The 18,707-nt window shown below is 47.4% G+C and overlaps 1 protein-coding gene and 2 long non-coding RNA genes across 6 annotated transcripts in view; 2 read left to right on the top strand and 1 right to left on the bottom strand.

Moving 5' to 3' along the window:
• The window catches only part of LOC105839275 (nucleolar protein 4-like), a 66,155-nt gene that overhangs the window by 31,339 nt on the left and 16,109 nt on the right, over window positions 1-18,707 (top strand). For all 4 annotated transcript variants that reach the window (XM_036294053.1, XM_012685459.3, XM_036294054.1 and 1 more), the window contains 2 exons: window positions 12,658-12,712; window positions 15,841-16,059. In XM_036294053.1, coding sequence (XP_036149946.1) covers window positions 12,658-12,712; window positions 15,841-16,059 — 274 coding nt within the window. The remainder of the gene's footprint in view (window positions 1-12,657; window positions 12,713-15,840; window positions 16,060-18,707) is intronic.
• Window positions 2,305-4,543, bottom strand: LOC105828173. Its single transcript, XR_004965096.1, has 2 exons — window positions 2,799-4,543; window positions 2,305-2,683 (listed from the first exon to the last, which is right to left on the bottom strand). It is a non-coding gene; the product is annotated as an uncharacterized LOC105828173 (long non-coding RNA).
• Window positions 5,093-10,196, top strand: LOC118647951. The gene is made up of 2 exons (XR_004965097.1): window positions 5,093-5,203; window positions 5,280-10,196. It is a non-coding gene; the product is annotated as an uncharacterized LOC118647951 (long non-coding RNA).

Below are 18,707 nucleotides of genomic sequence, written 5' to 3'. Positions count from 1 at the left end.
GCCACCCCACCCTCTCGACGCCACTTTCTTGGCTTCTCTCACTCTCCTCGTGCTCTTCTCTCCTTCTGTTTTGCTCTTGTACAAAAGCCAACGTGGGCTGTACGCTCGTACAGATGTGCCCAGCGTTGGACTCGAACGTACGGAAAGTCGGAGCAAGGAAAAACTCCGTGTGCTATTAATGTCTTTTTTCGTGTATACTCTCTTAAACGATCCGTGAAATGTGCAAATCATCTCATTATCGCGCAAACAGTTAATATCGAAACAAGAAAATTCACATATACATAATTTTTATGTTTGCCAAGTTTTATTTTCGAGATCTATTTATTTGTGATTTAACGAAAGAAGGGAAAAATCTAAAATCCAGACAAGTTTTACCGATATTATCTTTATCCAAGACTTTCTTATGAGTCAAATAATCAAACAAGCTAAAAAAAAACTTCAATTACGTTAAACAACAAGATGCAAAATAAGATGTTTTCTGTTTCTACAATCTTTTTTTAGTTGTCCGATTCATCATGATTAATTTATTTTCTGTCCGGTGAAGCCAGATTAGATTTTCGCTCCAATGCTTTGCGCTCGCGCGTGTCTCATTACGGTCGCTCGGTCGGATACCGTGTCCTCCCTTACAGAGCGAATAAGTAAAGCGAAGCGGAGAAGCGTGTATCGACCTCGAGCCATAGGTGTGGGTTCGGGAGAGTGGTCGGTCTGCTCACGCTTGGCAGCCTGGCGACTACGAGCCGCCTCTCTTGGGTTCCGTGCTCTCTTGGGCGAGCCCTAAAAAAAATCCCCAATGCCAGGGGAAATGAGGGCAGGAGTGGCCCTGGAGGGAGGAGGAAGTGTAGCCGAGCTAGAAGGGGACGTCGAGGGACCAAAAGGGGGAGAGTTATATACACGGGGTTTCTCCCACCGTCGTCGTCGCCTCTCTTCTTCGTCTTCTTCTTCTTCTTCTACGACTTCGTTTTCTTCTTTTTGTCTCTCCCTCTCTCTCTCTCTCTCTTTCTACTTTACTCTACCGTAGCTCTTTATCTCTTTTCAACCAGCCTCCGGTCGTATTCCATTTAGCAGGGGCGCCGTTGGAACCGACGAACCATCATAGAATACCTTGCAGCGAACCAAGAGCGTAGCCGCCAGTGCTGTGGGAGAAATAAAAAGGATCCTCCTCTCCTCGCAGCATGCCAAAATAAAACGGCACTCTAGCTGCTTGCCTCTGTTTTTCTCTCTTTTCCTCCGCTGTACTCATTCTGGCCGTCCCGTTTGGTCTGTGACTGGAGATAGAAAGAGAGTAAGAGAGCGAGCGAGTGAATGAATGAGCGAGCGAGTGAGAGAGAATGTGAGAGAAAGAAAGAAAGAGAGAAAGAGGCTAGGGGAAAGGGATCGAGAGGAGAACGATCAGGTGGGGGCATAGGGGGGCAGAGAAAAGAGACGGGCTCTTTATTGGTCTCTGGGAAACCGATCCCCCTCAAGGGCAATTAGCGAAGTACAAAACGGAGGTAGCTCTCTCGGTTTATGGATTGGACGGTGAGAGGCGATTGAGCCTCCCCTCTCCTTCCCTCTCCCTTTCGGCCATATAGATCGCGTTCCGTAGTGTTCGGTCGAGTGAAAAGTGTCATGGATAGCTCAATCTCGCAGATTAATGTCGGTCAATAACAAGCGCCGCGCTAATGCGAGCGCCATTCAATCTAATTAGCGCAGCGTAGAACGGTAGGCAAGCGGCTCTAGTAGCACGAGAGCACGACAGGTGATTAGAAGTTATGCCGATGTGAATTACGGAGCGGAAAGTGGTGCTCGCGAGTGTTTAGATTCGATATCACGCTCATAACATCGCGCCGAGAATACACGAAGTGAAGCGTACGTGTGTCGCCTCGTGTGAGAGAGCCAAGTTTTTTTTTTTTTTTCTTTAACAAGGTCGGAACGATATTAGCAAGAGAGCGAGGAGAGGCTTGCGCTCGATTCGACTCCCTGTTTCGAGACCCCTTTTCAAGATGTCTTTCACCATCGCCTCCTCCTCGCCTGTCCTGTCATTCGGACAACCAGCTCAAGGACAGTCACCTTCCGTCGAGAAATGTTACTGGAGCGTGTGTCACGGTTGGAAAATGCGTTTGTCTTTTGCTATACGATTGACAGTGTGCTGCCTGATTTGCACTGGCTGTCTTAGAAACATTTATGCTATGAGAAAGCCGATATTTTGCACACTTCGATAAACCGGACTTATCGGAAATATAGATAACTTTTAGATAAGTTTTATCTAAGTAGATAGGTACATTTACAAAGTTATGACTTTCGAATTACAAGTACAAAAAATTCTTTTTTTCTTTTTTTTTTTCATTTTTAAATTACACTTTAATCGCGATGATTTTCCAATAAAAAGTTTCAAGTAGATTAACGTGCATATTATACATTTATTTATATTATTATATTTATATTACATCCACCGTTCATATTGTTTTATTTAGAGAATTTATTATTATCATATCTGGAAAGAAATTATTAATAATTCAAAAGTTTTAATAATCTACTCTATAACCAATATCGACATGTATCTAGAGACATATCTAGGGAAAACCATTGATGATTCAACAAATTTCTCGAGCTTTAATTGAAAACCAGTTCTACCGATCGATTCGCCTCGTATTGTAGAAATTGGATTTGATTCTGCAGATCTTATATCGGACTACACATTGTCCTGAAACAGACGGAGTATTTCTGGAGAGCGGTTGTCAACATTTTTCTTACAATTGTCTATTTTTCTTATGGAGAAGATTAATTCCATATATGTGACGCGTTTCATTTATACTTACAATCGCCGTCGACTATTCCGGGAACATCGTTCGAACTACCTTCTCGTCGTCGATAATTGAGAGCTCTTATTTCATCATTAGTAGCAGACCTTTCATCGCCTCGTTCCATAAATGTCACAATCATTCGATTAACTCCTTTATTTTATTTAAAAAAAAAAAAAAAAAAAAAACCTACCGCGCGCATCAATAGCTATTCTCACCTCGTGGAATATTACCAAAGCGTATTGTTGCGCAAAGTTCTTCCGTACAGAAACACAGATTGCAAAGATCTTTGGCAAGATCACCACCAATTCACGACCCCGACATTCGCTGGAAAGCGCGCGAAAGGAAAGATTGATGTCGATAGTCCCCTCTGATTAAACCTTCGGCGCCTGTATGCCCCCCTCGCTCTCGCTCTCCGCCCGTATATTCTCCACCTTCTGCCTCATCCTTGCGGCGCACCCTAGCCTCCCCCCTGCTGTCCCCCTCTCCCTATTCCCTCCTACCTACCCGAGCCTCTCGTCGAGGCGAGATAGCCTCCTCATGTGGCGTGTACGCGTCATCGCCAAGTATAATATTCCCTTGGCAGGCCAGCAGGCCTGGCTCGCTGGATCGTCGGATCTCACATGTGAGTACAGCCCGAGACCTGGAGGGGCCAGGCCTCCGCGTGTCCACGCACGCACACAGATCACACAAAGGCACGCATACACGTGCGCGCGCGCGCGTACGCTCGGCTTCTAGATACAGCGTGCGTTTCAGCGCGACGGAGGTGCACGGGAAAGAGACAGGGGTAATGGCGACGAGGTCGGCGTTATTGAAACACTGGCTGGTTGCTTAGAGCACGTGGGACGTGTGCATTTCCAGCGGATCGTCGTCGATAATTGTGGGCGATCGCACACGATGCACCGAGTGGCTTTCGAGCCTTTCGCTCGCGCCGTTGCGTAGTCATACTACCCGGAAGCGTCCGCGAAGCTAATGATCTTTGTGTATTAATAGGCAGGCGTGATATCGAGATGAGACAACTGCCTGGATTAGTTCACGGACCTATAGCACGTATGCGAAAAGGAGAGGAAGGAGAGTATTGCCCGGATTAATTATCGGACCTTTGTCGGGTGGAAATAAAGTGCTGTGGAAAGAGACGATTGGTGCGGGGGAACAAATTGCACCGCCTAAGGTCGATGTTGGAGGCTAGGAGAATGTACATCCGCCTGCGCTATTGTGCAACGTTGAACTCGAGAAAAACACCTTCGCGAAATTATTGAAAATCTTGCATTCTGTACATTATCGTCCCAAATCTATTCTACTTTTACCCCTCGTAACTTTTTAATGGGACTCCTCAATGAGTACAATTGCAGGTAATTATTGATTTAGCATAACGTGAGATGTAAATCTTTCATTCGGGTCTCTCTTTCTCTTCGTATTTCGAAAGGTAAAATTATATCAGTAAAAATTGGTGCAGGCATCGATCGATACATGAGGTCAACAAATTTCGGCGAATAGAGAAATCTCGGAAAAGTTCGCATACCCCTCAAATTGCTGCGATGTTACAAACGATGTGGAAGAGAAGCGGTCACGACGAGCGCGAGTATGACTTTTCCTGCATACAGTTTTTTTCCGTGCATGTTAACGAAGAGAAAGAAAACAACGACGACGGTGACGACGACGACGACGACGACGACGACGACGACGACGACGACGACGCCAGCGACAAGAAGCGGAATACAAGAAGAGAAGAGTGCACGCTCTCTGCTCGCGGGGCGAGACGCGACTGGAGGGAATGAATCGAAGCGACATGCTACGCCGGGAGAAACCAAATAGAGCAGGGCGCGTGCTCGAAACTGGGCGCCGCTCTATCCTCTTCTTTTCCCTCCCACATTCCTCGCGCCCTCCGTCCTCGCCATCCGCCGCCCGTCTCGCGGGGATGCTTGGACCGCGCGTGTACGCATTTTAGTCCTACCGTCAGATGATACTTGAATACACGTCAACGTAACGCATTTGCATTCCGGACGAGTGTCTTATTCCCAGTGCGTCTTCCTGCTGCGATGATCGATGGACGATCGTCCTTGATCTCTTCCGACGAATCGCAGGCTTGATAATTAATTCTTGACAGCGAAAACCTTGCGTGTTTCTTGCTCTCCGAAGAAATATCCGCGGTTGGAAGAAACATTCAAGAAGTTTCGCGATAACGCAATTAGAAGCGTCGTATTGTAAGTTGGATATTTTTAATGCTGCAACCGTTGGCCTTGCGTGGGACGAAAGTTCTGCGAAGATCTCTCTCGGATATCGGAAGCATGCCACGTGGATGAAAGTTTACGCGAAGGCGAGAAGACGCCCTCGCTGAACCAAACAGCTCTCTATCGTAAAAAAAAGAAGCTCGATGAATTTTACAAAACAAGCTCTGTTCCGCCGGTCTATTAATCATTCTGGTAATTTTCTTAAATTTCCCGTTTTGAATCAATCGTCTTCCGCTCGAGTAATCGATCACAGAAAACCTGTTAGCAGGTTAATGACTGGAATATTGAACGAGCTACAGTTTTCACGCTTCGAGCACCGATGTTCTTCGTTAACGTACACGACGGGGATCTTCGTCGGCGCAGTCGTCTTCATCTTCGTCGCCGTTGTCGTCGTCGTCGTCGTCATTGGACTTTTCCCCTCGGTGGAAGGCAGTGACGCGTATGTACGTGTGTACGTATACCGTCCGGCAACACACATGCCTCGGGAGTAATGGATGTGTTACACGGCCGAGGATTCAGAGAAACACGGACACGTACGGGACGACACGTATGGGAGGGACGGGCGGACGGACAGACGAATGGGAGACTGTTACACCCAATTGTCCCTCGTTGCGCAGGGGTCAAGTAAGGTAGCCAACCGGCCACGCCGGATACCGTGGTCGCCTGTGGCTTCACGGATAACGGCGACGTTACTCCATAATCGTACTACATTTTAATCTTAACTTCCCAAATTTTCATGTTACCGCGTGTGACGGAAGCTTTTCACGACTCCTAATCTCGAGCGCGTTTAACGACGGAGTAATTTCCCATTCAATTCTAATAAGCGGCAATAAAACTAAAATGACTCCAGGTAGACGAGAGGAAAAAAATGACATTTCTGATCCCGATATTTACGACTGCAAGGAAAATTATATATAAGACGAAATACGAGATAAATTATGAAATAATTTCCAGTATATCTTCACGGAGTAGATAAATTAAAGGGAGATTGCAATTTCAATTTTTTTTTTTTCAAACGGGAGTTAGACGGAGTGTCATTTCTAATCACAGAGGATAAATAATTCGTTCGCCTCTCATCGATTTACGTTTGCGCTTTTACATCGTCTTTGGACGATGCGCAAAGCGCAACGAAGACTTGGCAAAGTTGCACGTCTTTCCTGTCGACGCCACTGGATTCGTCCGCCGCCGCTCGCCGCCGTCGCCGCCATCGTCGTCATCGTCTTTTTATTTCTTCTTCTTTTTTGGGGGCGCACACGTGTGAGGTTATCCCGTTGACGGTGACCCCGTCGTCCTCCTACCGACGCGTCTCCTCCTCCTCCTCCTCCTCCTCCTCCTCTTACTTCGCATTTGCTTTCCAGATCAGAAGAGCTCCTCCAACGATCGGCTCTCCGCCGGTCTCCCCCTGACGCAACCTGGACTTCGCCACTTTGGAAACGTATGCCGGTGACGTCATGCGACGTCCTCTCGTCTCCTCCTTCTCTCGGCTGCCTTATATATCGACGAATGCTTTCTTCGTCGAATCTACTTCTCCTGCAATCGCACGATCACGCGTATCCTTGGAGGGCGAAAAATCAGCCGAGGAATCTGACTTTTCCTCGACACGCATCTCGATGCGATCTTCCGACAAACACGAATGCAACTCACCTCGCGGATCTCGCAATCTCTTCAAGATGCCGCAAGGCCAATCTCATTTCGCGACGGTGATGAACCTCGAGGCGTCGAGGTTTGGCGCTTATTGCGTCAACTGTGACGATTCAATTTTGCCGTTCAAAGACAAAAATAGAGATTGTCTCGCGATCGTCCGCGCGATCCATCACTTCGATGAACGATGATCAGCGACGACGTTTTGTGATAATGGCGAGAGGACTGTAAACATTCTGGGATGATGACACAGTGCGGGCGAATTAAACGGTAAAAGTACACCAGGGGAAAAAAATAAAAGCACGCCGAAGAAGGGCGTAGCGTTGGTAATTGCCGGCGGCCTTGAGATCCGTTCACCATAGGAGCCTACGTATATTTATGCGACGCCAGATTTGGTAGGCAAATGAGTCGAAATTGAGAGTCGCCCGGTATACCGTCCAAGAGAAAGAGAGAGAGAGACCGAGAAGAGGGAGAGAAGAATCGGCGACAGGCGAATCGCGACGGTAGGTGTTTTGCCCCGGTTAAAACACATAGCGGAGAGATCACCGGTAGGCCACAATCATTTCCCCATTATCCAAAGAGCTACCCAGAAGAGGCAACTAAATCGACCACTCGAGCGAGCGTTCTCGGCGAGCAATCATCCTAACGGGCCCAATTCGGTCCTCCTTTTGCGTCGCGGTCGGTGCGGCCGGCCGTGTTCCGGGTCCCCGACGAGCTTGACCTTTTCTTTATTCCCATTGCGTAGTTTAATTGCTATAAGTTTTCCTTGATTTATCACGAATTATTTTCGTATTTCTGAATCTAACTGACGAAATACATTTCGTAACAAATTACACTTTCTTACTGCGCGCTGAAAACTTCTACATTAAAAAGACAAATAAATATCGTTATCTATTCGATAATTTTTCTAATTCTCGATTATAATGTTATGATAACTCAGCGCAAATTGGAATCTACTATGATCGAGTATAATGATCATGTTTTCTCTCGCACTTCCCGCATCGCTCTATCACCAGTGTTTTCATTGAGAAAACAAAAATATTATTAATTTTTATATATGCATTACACTAGAAAAAGACATTAAATTCATTTTCAAGTTATGTTATGAATGATTACATTTATTTCTTGTGGAAAGTCGATTACTTTAGAAATGTCGCGGAGGAAAACAGGACAGACAATGCCGCTCTACAGGGGCAATCTCGAAAGAAGACTTTCCCGTCTTTCTGGTTCGTGAGGTTCGTGAATCTCTCTCGTTAGTCTCGCGCGGCTTCGACGAGTAATTCAGCATCTTCACTTGTCCAGAGAGACAAAAGACAATCGCCTCGAACGATCTCGCGGCGGTGTCCGATCTCGCTGCCGCCGCCGTGCCGGTTGCCGTTGACGTTGATTGGTTGGACACCGGCTACTGGTCCCGGTTGACCCCTAACCCCGGCAACTCGCTCGCCTTTATCGTCTGGAATTGCTGTGTTGGTGGCGAGTTGGTACAACACAACGCAGCCTCCTCCCCCTCGCGCGCGCGCGCGCGCGCGCGCGCCCGCGGTGGCCTCATCGTCTCCGCTCTCGCTCGTTGTTGTACACGCGCGCGTAACCGTGTACTACACGCATCTCTCGTGGATGCCGCGCCGGGCGGCTGCACGGTGGGAGCGGAATTCTGTGCGGAGCGACAAACAATTGCCGCCAAGTGGCTTAATTGCAGCCAACTAAACAAATGTTTCCAACCGTATCTGCCCGCCGAGAGAACGGCGCTCGCGAAGAGAGCGTGTGGCCCTCTCTCTCCTCTTTTCTCTCTTCTCGCACCGCGGCAATTCCTTCTCTTTTATATATAGTTCTGATTCCAGATGCCTCCCCTTCCCTCCTCGGAAGAGGGAGAGAGCTTATCGTTCCGGAGTCCTACCGGGGCTCAACTGAAGAGGAGATCTCTCCGTCCTCTTTCCTCTCTTCTTCGTCCCGACCACGTCATACGTTCCCGCGTACGAAGTGAATGCGTGCGCGGGAATCGAGGCGCGGTTCGCGCTCGTTGTGTTAACGAGATGTGACCTCGACGACGAGCGTTGAGAAACAGAAGTCTCATCTCCGAGATCATCGTGGAGATCGCAACGAGGTAGTCGGAGAGGCGGAATCGTTAGCGCACGACGCACATCCAGGGGGATCTTAAACGACGCGGCTGCTCTTAGCTCTGTTTTAATACCCTCCGCTCCTTCCGCTCGCTTCTGTCCTCGTCCTCGCGCTTCATGCCTGGAAGACGTCGGGATCGTTTCTCATTCGCCGCAGTCGTCGTAGGTGTATATACGGCCGGCCGGTTGCACGCGCGGCGAGATTCCCATTTATCAGGGTACATCCGCCGGAAGTGGGGCGGCCCCCGTGCGTAGGTGAGACGGAGAAGAAGCGAGAAAGAGAAAGAGGAACGCGTAGTGTCTGCTGGAGAAGCGGGAGGACCGGGGATCTTTGTTTATTAATACCTGCGACATCATCGGAGTCCTTGGACGCGGCGAATGAAATCAGTACGATACCGACGTGCATTCAGATTTCGACACTACAGTCTACCTATCACCTTACCTAATATGAATCATCTTTCGTTTTTTTTTTCCCCCTTAACGTGATACTATATTTCCGTTTCAGTTCTGCGCATCCTTGATCCGATCTTATTGTATATTTTGTAAGCTACTTTATTGGATGGAAAATTACGCTTCAGAGATGTATGAGTAACAATCAAGTATTATCCGAGTACCGTTTGCCGGACAACGAGTTCCGTATGCAACGTGAATTCCACGCGGCTTCTTATATCACCTCGCCGCCGCCTCCGTGTCCTTGTCGCAGATTAAACGCAACAATTCGCAGATATCCTGACGCGTAGGATAACTTCGCAACGGCGATGGTATCAATTACTAGAATACCGCTGCGGAGCTCGTCGCCGATCAACTCCTTCCCAGAAGGTAACCCGCCGCGATTATCTTTAATGGCAAACACCTTGACGGTGTGCCAGGCCGAGCGCGAGATCGAGACCTCCGGGACAAGCGGCGCGGCACGGTTGATCGCGAGGCGATTCTTGAAATCGCAAAGGCGGGGCCTCGGATCGCGGGAATCTATCGGAGAGTTTCCCCCGCTGAGACCAAATTGTGAGGCAGGTTTTATTTTCCGCCTACATTTTCTATTTTATCTTATCTCGGGTTTATATATCTTTATCTTATACACTCCTCCTAACATCTGGACCTTTATCTTTCTCTCATCCGACTCCTCGATTCACATCACAAAGGGGGACTCATTATAATCGATAGATACCTATAGATACTATCGCGACCGGGTCCGCGAAAATCATGCTATATTAAATTCTTAATGAAAGATTCTTAAAATAACCTTCCGCGAGTGCACAGCTGGAAATCAACGGTATAGCCGGTGGGAGGAAAGAGAGAGAGAGAAATAGAGTAAGATGCCCGGCCAATAAATTCCACCGATTATTAAACAGGATTCTGTGCCCGGCTTCTAATATACTGATGTACCTCTGAATGCGTCGTCCCATTAATCCGTTTCACTCGAAAAAAAGAAATCACCGCTGATACTAAAGGCAAAGCGTAGAAATAAAGTTTAATGCCAAAAAAGTTCAGTACTCGTATTATCAAGAATTTCATCAAAATTAAAAAGTCTCTTGGATATATACGGTAAACTCATTAATTCATAAATTACAATTAAATAATTAGGGATTTTGAGTTATTTAATGCATTGTTATATGTAATAAACAAAATCATATCTATCACTATAAATAAGAGCAATGCAAATTCGTAATGTTCCAGCGCTTTGCTTTGTTTCCGCAATCAATAGCGCTCCAACGTAACTGTAAAATCAATGTGCAGTAAAGTATATTTTCTTATCCTAGTCGAATACCAAGAATATCCTTTGCGTCTCTCTCTCTCTCTCTCTCTCTCTCTCTCTCTCTCCTCGAACGCACACGCACGCGGGAGGTGGCCATTCGTCTTGGAAAAAAAAAAAGCACGACGCGACATTTCGTCGCGATTGGATCTCCGCGCGGTGGCCGCCTCTCGCGATTTCCACGTTTGTGCGCGAACGACGCCGGCTCGTCGGAATTTCTCGGTTACATCATCACACAAGTTTTTGCGGCGCACACCGATCGCGCGCGTATGCAGCGTGTACGACGCGCTCGCACGCCGCCTATGTCCTACAAGCCCGCTGGACAAAGTTGCGGCCGGTATCAATTGGCCGTGCTCTCCATGTTGTATACCGGTCGACCTTCTGGAGTTGCAACACGAGACCTGACACAGATAGGAGAGACTGCGCCGCCGCTGCGCCTGCTGCAGTAACACACCACTAAACCAGTCGGCCGGCCCGGCCATCAGGCTCTCAGGCTTAACGTAGTACATGCCTTGCGAAACTGCCGGCAGGCCGACCCGGCCGTCGTTCGCTTCAACCCGGGAAAAACCCGTTAATTTCGTCGGGATAAAATCAATCAAAGTGAGATAGAATCGCTAGAGCCGCTAGAGCCTGGAGGATCGCCTCGACTCGCGGCGACTCCGAGGATCGATTAGAGCGCGCGGCGTGCGAGGCGATGCCATATCACGCGGAGAACGCTTCGCGCTGCTCTTTTCGATGAAAAACGACCCGACCATATAGAGGTGATCCTCTGTCCGACGAGCCTCGGCCTTATTCCCTCAAAACGACCCTGACCACTCGATCTCGGCCAGTGGCATAAAAAGAGACCACGATTTTTCTTTCCTTTCTTTTTCGAAAGAAAACTCCTTGCGCATCAAGCGTAATATAACAGTTATATTTTGGAAAAATGCTACAGATGTAGTAATAAAAATTATCGTATATATAATATAAAATGTTGTCGCAGCGTTGGCGCAGTGAAAGTAAATGTTTACAGAAAGGGCGATGATCTCCCGGATTAATCCCCCGTTATAATGACCCGTTATAATGACCATTATCTCTGCACTTGCACTACATTTATGCGTCGTTACGAAAGGGAGTTGAGTTATGTCAGAACATATTTCTTGACATGCGCGATAATTAATAATTTTCTAATGAACGTAAGGCTAATTGCGTTGCTACATTTTTCCCGCTTGATCGACGCGATTTTATTTCACCGCGAACTATTTCATTGCATTTAGAGAAGATCTTTGTACACGCGTATATATATGGTGCGCTATTTAAGTCGTAGACTGACCGCGTTGATCGCGTGAAAGGGTTGAGAGGCGGTGCTGGTTCGCGCTACTGATCCGAGATTCTTGGACGCGCGTCACCTTCGCAACGCCGAGGCGTAAGCAATTTGCGTTTCGACGAATCGCGAGTCGCCACAGGCTCTTGATCTGGGACAATAAAGTCCACGGTCTTCCCGTGGGCGTATGGTAACGCGGACAGCCTTCGATAGTTTCGTCTTCATTGCACGTCTTGTATCGCGACGCAAAGCAATAAAAATGAATTTCACTGAATTTCTTAATATAAGGTTGAATATAAAAAGAATAATAATTAAGGAGTATTATTAATAGATTTTTTAAAGGGGGAAAAAATTTCGTTAATGACCGACTTAAAAAAAGAGATAGGTCAGGTTATAAAATAGAAAATGTAGTTATATTAAACTACGATTACACAAAAATAAATACAAATTTTTTTCGCGGTCACGTGTAATGCGCCTATATGAATTTAGATTTAATGGGGAATGAATTTACTCAAACGTTCTCTTAACGTTAATATTTAAAGAACACTTGCAAAAATGACATGGATGCTGCGTGGCAAGACTAAATAAGACCGCAAAGCATCTGGTCCTGCGTAACGATGCGGTTACGCCGTGGCTGCGTTCGCGCGCGTATTATCATAACGGGCAGTTGCGGAAAATGAGTTTCGCGAACTTTTAAATGCGTCGCGAGAAGAGTTTCGTCCCGTTCGCCTTCGTACCGCGCGCACTAGCCCAGGGGCGAAACCATTCGGCTGGCTATATAGCACGACTCGAGTGGAAAACGCTTCAGTACCTAACGGTGGCTTTCTATCTGTTGCAGGAGAACATCTCGACCCCGGAGCCCACCGACATATCCGAGGACGATCACTACCCAAGTGAGCAAAACCTTTCATTATCTATATCTATCCCGTAACGTAAACCTTGCCGGGCCCCTTATAGTGAAGAGGTGATTCCCCTCCCGATTAAGGATTACGAGATCGTATAGTCCTTACGAAACAAAGTGCAGAGGCGTATGCCTGCCGCGTGCGTGCGTGCGTGCGTGCGTAAGCCAAGTTTTTATCGCGCTCGACACGACCTTCGTTTCGTTTCTCGTGTGGAAAATCCGTCCCTCGTCTCTTTCGCGCATCTTCTTTTCTCGCGGGGTCAGGTCGCAACCGTTTCGGGAATCTGACCCGAATTCTCGTCAGCGCCGCACGTTTTTACATTATTGAACCGTGTCCTGAATGATTTAAACGTCACACCGCCGCGCGGCCGGTTCTCCGCCTCACCCTTTCTCTTTCCCTCTGTCACTCCCCCTCTCCCGTTTCTCCGCGCCGGTTTGTTCGCCAGCTAATAAATCTCCGCTCTCGTCATCGCGCGGCCGAAGCGCCCGTCCACCGTGTGTCACCGCTAATTCCGCCGCTCGGACGAACAAACGGAACCGCGCCCGCGCGATACGCTAGAAAATCTGCGGATTGTCCCTTTGAACTCTCCGGTCCGATTACGTGCGGTTGTGCGCCGGCGAGAACTACGCGGAATTCATCGGTTATTTCAGTCGGTCCCGCGGAATTTGTGCGAATTAGTAGTAAAGCCCTCGTTCGTGCACTTTGTTCGTCGCCGTCGCTGCTGCCGCCGCTATGCATTATTATAATAATTAGAGCTATTGATAGATTGATAGATTGAGCTTCGTTCGCAATTTGTATTTTAATAAAAATCCTCTGAGTTGATTTCGGAGAGAATGCTGATATGTTGTGCGAATTAAAAAAAAAAGACAATCGAAACCTTTCTTTCTCACATGCTTGGATATATATACGTTATAAAAATAGATGTAAATAATAAATTATTTTCATGTATTTTAAATGTTGCAATCCGGCTGTTAATAAATTATAGAAAAGAATAAAAATGGATCATTTCAAATAAGGTTAAACGAGAGATAAATTTTTCTATGACTGAAAATGGTGCACACTTACTGAATCAGATATTCTTTGAGCATTTCCGGCAAATCCCTGCGGGATGGGTCTCAGATGGTAATAAATCAAGATATAATAATCTAAGGGTTAATATCGGCTATTCGATTCCGATGTAGGTTCACGGAGCTCGCGTGGCACGGATCGATATAACGAATTAGTATCGAACGCGTTACTCGGCACCGTGCATTCGATTACAGTTTCATGACGTAGAAGAAACGGCTCGTCTTCGACATTCGGAGAGAAATGGTCGTGCATAGTTCGCGCGCGTTACATGCACCGTGTGCGCTCGGATGAAAAAAAAAAAAAAAAGACAAGCTCAATGACTTCGCGAGAGGTACGTAAAAGAAGTTCACGTACAAGATACATGATACACACAAACACGCGCGTGCGCATATGCGCACACACACACACACAACTACCGATTCGTACGTTCAATGAGATGCCTATGACCGAATTCCTTCCGCTGAATGACGATGAGCCTTGAGAGCGATTTGGAAATCACCTAGTTAAAGCGCGTTGCCCGCGAAACGGGTCAAAAGTCTTCGCTCATATGAGGCAACGAGAGGCCGACTGTCGCCGTGGAAAAAGTTACAAGAGTAGTAGCGTCGAGGCTGACATTTAAAACTCCCGTAATGATAGAAAATTTTCCTTCTCCCCCTACGTCTCTGCGTGCCCCCGCGTACATTTCGCATTCGTAATCTCCTTTCGTTTTTCATTCACACGTGAATTGAATGTCACGCGTTTAGCACACTGCACTTTGATTCTCTCGCTAGATAAGTATATCCCTCCACGATTCGCATGTTTTAAATATCCTCCTTCACGCTATCGCGGATAGTAACTCGGGAGTATCGCGCCTCGAGCCGCGACTGCAAGTGATAAGCAACGAGCTGCGAATAGCTGAATTTGTTTATTGAGCCATTCAACGGCTACATTATACATGTATAGAGTCTAATTTTTATTACGTGCATCGCTAATAAATTGATCTTGGAGAAACCAGTTTTAGATTTATCAATAATTGAAATATTTCAAAGATCAACGTCACAATATTGCCGGAAAACATGTTCGCGTCATGCATTACTCATCGCTCATCGTTCGCATCAATGGTCCACGCTACCGGCCTTCGTCGTATCGGCCACGGTTTTTGGGAACTATTGCTGTCGACGCCTTAATTTTCGTTGGCGTTGCGCGAATCGCGCGTTGTTTACTCGTCGAGGCGAAGTCGGCGCGTGCGAGCTGATTGGAGAACGCGAAAAGGCATACGTCATCGCTCGCTCCAGAGTATCAGTTCGGCACATCGAGACGACGCAGCGTGCGACGCTAAGACCGGGCTCATAGATCTCGCCAGCCGTCTTCGGTAGCCCCGGTTGGATGTCTCACGCGGCGATTCGTGTCGACAAGATGTCGTTAATCGCGTCGAATTCTGATCGCGGCGCTGATCAATAATGCAACCGACAATCCTCGACCAGCGCGATAAATCGAGGATAAATCATCAACGAACGCATACTTCGGCGGCGCGGAGTTAATCGTAGACTCACTTGCTCGCGGGGGCTTAATCCGCCTGCGGGGTTGGTTGGTCGGTTGGTTTTTGTAGTTTCGGAGCCCGTGTAAATTACCCGATCGATTAATAATCGTAAACGGCGCACGGTCCACCGCCAGCTGCGACGGCCGAGCAATGTGGCCCCGCCGGCCGTCCGATTTATCAGTTTCGGGTAATTAAACCTGTTGCGTTATTAAATCGAGTCGTCGTCGTTTTGCTGAGCTTAATTTATTCGGCCGCGATACGCTACGGCCTCGCGAGCTCAGGTAGCCGATAAGTGATAATATAGCCTTCGGCGTTGCGAGGCCGGACACCGGAGATAGATGACGAATGTCGCGACTCGTTCGCGATACGAGATCGCGTCCGGACGTCATGACTCCACTTCTCTCGTATGAGCAAGGACTCCCGACGTTTGCGAGAAAGAATGCTCGCGGGCCTTGCACGCGCGCCACTACTTCGTTTGCATAATGATTTCCTAACTTGTTTAAAGTCAAATTGGCATTTTGAATTTCGGCAGGCGCGCTCATGAAAGATCCGGATAAGCTGAAGCTGATGCTGCTCGCTTGGAATTATAATATCCAAGTACAGGCGCAGGCAGCGCAGGCCCAGGCTGCCAACGCGGCTCTCTCGCCAAATAATTCATCGACTACCACGGCTACCACCGTGGGCACACCAGTCACCAGCCAATCGGCCATTTCCACGGCAAACAACACCATTAACAACTCCACACTTACAGGTAAACTCCTTATTACGCCGGGCGACATATGCGGCGTTCTCGAACGCTTTTTTTGCAGATTAGTCTTATGATTCTTAGCGAGCCAAATTTGTTAGAAGAGAAGAAACTTCTTTCTTGACTCTGAAATGCAAGTGATCATGAAGGTTGCACTAAATGATGTTCTTTTTCTTCTTTTCAATAATGTTTTTTTACTAATATTCCAAACAATCTTCTCGCAATCGAAACCTTTCTTTTTTTTTTAATCTTGACTTTTACAAGTTCATACTGTGAGAGAGCAACCATACGATCTAGGAATTATTTAATATCATTAGTTGTTTTCAATGACTACGGACGAAAGTCAATCGAAATGGCATTACATGCAGTTTCCACCTTGCATGTGTGATTGCGAACGTCACGGAGTTGACAAAAAAAAAAGGTTGCCTCGCGAAATCGACAGGCGAGACATTTAACGGAATCCATTACGGGACGAAAGATGTCTAGACGTCTTTCTTTCTTCCTTTCCTTCTTTCTTTCTTTCTTTCTTCTTCGTTGCAAAAGGACTCGACGAAGTTACGTACGCCAACGTCCCATTGATGTCGCCCTGACTGACGAAATCCCACTTATGAAAAGAACCTTGCTCCGCCTGGCGTAAGCGCGGCCGGGGGCTTTAATGCTCAAGTTTTGCGTCCTTCTCGCGCGCACTGACGCGCGGCGCGGCTCGGCTCGGCTCGGCTCGCCGGAGTGAATTGCAGGTTTCGCGGGGCCAAGGTGTACCGGCCATTTAGCTCGTAAAGTTTTGTCGTCGCGCGCGACGTGACTAATGGATCGCCGACCTAGGACGTACCCCGTGGCGTAGAAAGAGAAATTCGACGCGCATCTCATTTGCCCGCGTACACGCGAGCGGTCCCTCCTCGTCGTTTCCACACGCCCACGCGTGTTTCAGCGAAATCCGCGCGCGAGGGGTGATACTGCGCCGTGAATCCCCGTGCTTTTCCCCGCCGGCGATGAATCAGTGCGGGCGGAAAAAGCTGCGCACGCGAGAGATGAGGAATGCAGCCGATACCTTTGAGCATATCAATACCTCTCTGTCTCTCTCTCTCCCTCTCGGATGCAAGCGAACGCGGTGTGCACGCGTGTTGTACGTCATCATCGTTCATTAGTCCTTACGTAATCGCCGCAGAAACTGGCATTCTTTTGCACCATTGCAATTGTAATCTTGCCTGAGCAGTGCTCGTTAAAACTCGATCGTCTTAGCTCGACCATTCTCGATTATACTTTTTTTTTTTATCGCCTGCTTCTACATTTATTACATCTCTAAAGAGTCGTTTTACCTTTACGATATTAAAACGCCGGTTATATTTCCGATTAGCTGGAGAAGGACGGAAGTATGCACCCAAGACGACATCACGTACTTTGATACCTCGCATTCGAGCGGCCTGGTTGAATATAGAGTCGTGTCATGTGAATGGGAGCGACGGATGTAATGCGGTAATTGTGCCGGCCGATGGACATTGAAAGTTGAATATCGAAAATCGCAGAGTGGGCGCGCGGAAAGGCCATTAGTCGCACTATTACGATATCGCAAGTGGATCTCTTAAAATGATTTTGAATTATAGCCTATGCGTCGTTAATGCCTCTCCAAGCTCTCTATTTTTCCAATGCGACGAGCAAGAAATGCTATGACTTCTAATAAAAATTACATTATGTAAAAAAAGTAACTGCGCGTATTTACAAATTATAATTAAATTAAAGATTGCGCACAATTTTAGAAAACTAGCCACTCTTTCGTCTGAAATTTGATTTCAATTTTATGAATACATCGTATTTGCATTTTGAAAAGATTATAAAATATAAAAATTAATATTTCGTAAACGACAAATACCAAAGGGTAATCAAGATATGCTCAATAATTCCATAAATTCAACGCCTTTTCCGCTTAATTAAACCATACTGTACGCGAAACGCCGTCGGGATGATGAAAGAAATACGCGCGTTAATTGTCACGCGCGCGCGTCCTCAATGTCGCGGTAATCGCGTAACGATCTTCAAGGCGCCGAACATTTCCACGCGGTACTACATGCTCTCGGGACTCGCCTGTTGTTCAGTTAGGTTGCGGAAGGATAATTCACCGTGCCCCTCCGCCCCGGTACGCCTCTTCTACCTATCCTCCCTAGCAGCTATTTGAAACTGGTTTCGAAGCGGGCCTCTATATCTCGGACGTAGTCATTGCGTAATGAACCAGCCATCGGCCGAAGAGACGAGTAGAGAGATATATATATATATATATATATACAGATATTTATATACATACTATACACACATACGTGTATGCGCACACACATACATTTACTGCACAACGGATAGACCTCTCTTCTCTCTCGTCGCACCATCCTCTCTTCCCTCCCTTCCTCCCTCCCTCCCTCCCTCCCACGTGATGACCAGCGCAGATTCCACATCTCGCTGTGGAGGACTTCTCTCGCTGGAGTCCGTCCACTTCGTAGACGCGCGTTTCGCAAATCGATTTCTCGATAGAGCCGCTTCTTCTGCCGTGCGCCATCACGAGCGGGAAAAGCGACAAGAATCGTCGGTTTCGCGGTCGCAAGTTGCGAGTTCGTGATTCGATCCGAGCCACTTGATATATCCCGAAATAGTTTACGATTGCACGTTAC

Source organism: Monomorium pharaonis, chromosome 11 (genome assembly GCF_013373865.1).
Source record: "Monomorium pharaonis isolate MP-MQ-018 chromosome 11, ASM1337386v2, whole genome shotgun sequence".
NCBI lineage: Eukaryota > Metazoa > Arthropoda > Insecta > Hymenoptera > Formicidae > Monomorium > Monomorium pharaonis.
This window is presented reverse-complemented; position numbering and strand designations above follow the sequence as displayed.